At 43.8% G+C, this 1,924-nt stretch overlaps 1 protein-coding gene across 1 annotated transcript in view; it reads right to left on the reverse strand.

Moving 5' to 3' along the window:
• Window positions 1-1,924, reverse strand: part of LOC106812759 — a 50,286-nt gene that overhangs the window by 15,287 nt on the left and 33,075 nt on the right. The window contains exon 5 of the mRNA XM_014816730.1: window positions 1,406-1,428. Within this exon, the coding sequence (XP_014672216.1) occupies window positions 1,406-1,428 (23 nt within the window). The remainder of the gene's footprint in view (window positions 1-1,405; window positions 1,429-1,924) is intronic.

A 1,924-nucleotide genomic window follows, 5' to 3' on the forward strand; every position in this document is an offset into this window, starting at 1 on the left:
AGAGAGAGAGAGAGAGAGAGAGAGAGAGAGAGAGAGAGAGCCTAACATGAGTTTATAGAGCTAACACGACGACACGAGTCAGCTTACAGTTGACTAACAGTTAAAGCTTGTTAGAGAACAATCGAGCAAACCGATTGAGTGAGACAAAGCCCACCAGCTGCTACCATTTGCAGCACGTACGCTACACTACCTATTGCGGTAGAGTTATAACCGCTTAGGGCTCCCTAAACGACAAATAACACAGCCGAACAAAATGGCGCATGCATGCCTCCCCCGGGGAAATTTGCACGCAATCATATTCAACTGCTGGTGCGTTCACACAGTTACTCAGCGTTTGACACGGCAGGTGTCCTGTAGACTGCGTCGTCATGCCAACCCTAGTGGCTGATACCATAACGGAAGTCAGTCGCCGTTTCACACTTCCTGTTTGTAAACCGACGACGATGTATCACTACGCGCGACGCCAGCAGAGTACCCGTATGTGCACTTGATGATTTGCTGACGTGTGCTGGTGGCATCGCCATTAGCGTGACGCGTTTATAATTAGCGCAATTAAAACTTGCAAGCCTCCCGAGGATGCTCTAATGCACCAACTACTAAGCTTTACTCTAGGCTTCACTTAACGCTGACATGTCCACGCGGTGCTGGCTGCAGAACATGCATTCACATGGAGCGAGGAAAAAAAACTTCACCCGCAAAACAGCTTGTAGCGAGTTTTACGCTGAGTGATTTGGGACAGAGTGAGGATGATCTATATCTATGTTAACCTGTATCGTTATATAGCTGCTTATATTACAGCGTCGGTATCGATCGCTATTCGATATACGGGAATCTCTAGCAAGATAGAGAAAGCTGTGTTAGCGAGCGATGCACATGATAGTATAGATAATGACCATATAATATATTACTATTACCATTACCATTATTACCATATAATATATTACTATTACCATTACCATTATTACCATATAATATATTACTATTACCATTACCATTATTACCATATAATATATTAATATTACCATTACCATTATTACCATATAATATATTACTATTACCGTTACCATTATTATCATATAATATATTACTATTACCATTACCATTATTACCATATAATTTATTACTATTACCATTATTACTATTACTTATAACATTACTATTACCATTTAATATATATAGTACTACGTGCCATAGTCTTACATAACGGTGTACATAACCTCCATATCTACGCGGTTTGTCCGCGGCACGGCAACGATGGCCACTTGTAACCTTGTAACGGAAGCAGCAATGACGTCGGCGTGTATCCGGTGTGATTACGGCCGCCCCGCGGCGCTGATGTCGCGCCAGACGATGAGCAAGTGAAACGTGACTAGCTAGCAAGCATGAAGCACGCGCGCATACAGACCTGCAACCATGTTCTGCTTGCATCTATAACAAATACGACATACGCATATATACGCTCTCCTATGACACTATTTGACATAGGAAGATTCTTTCTATGACGAATATTGGCGAGTCAACTTCGTTCCGCTTTACAGCTGAAATTCACTGCTTGCGTTCATAATAGCGCTCCTAAATATGCGCGCACAACACGTACAGCAATATTTGTCATAGGAAGAATCGTCCTATGACAAATCGTGTCATAGGAGAGCGTATATGCGTATGTCGTATTTGTCATAGATGCAAGCAGAGCAGACTCAAACCGGTCTACTCTTGCCGGAAGGAGGGGGGAGGGAGAGGAGAGAGGAAGAGCGGACGAGAATTAGTCTGACAGCTACTTGGGGGGGGGGATAGATCTAAGCGGGTTATAACGCGTTCGCCTCGACAGCGCTCATTTTCTTCAAACAGCATCTTCAGACGAATACGAGTAAGAATGCCGACGGAATTTGATGCGGGTTTCAAGTACGCGCGTGCGTGCGTGCGT

This window comes from Priapulus caudatus, unplaced genomic scaffold (assembly GCF_000485595.1).
Source record: "Priapulus caudatus unplaced genomic scaffold, Priapulus_caudatus-5.0.1 Scaffold683, whole genome shotgun sequence".
NCBI lineage: Eukaryota > Metazoa > Priapulida > Priapulimorpha > Priapulimorphida > Priapulidae > Priapulus > Priapulus caudatus.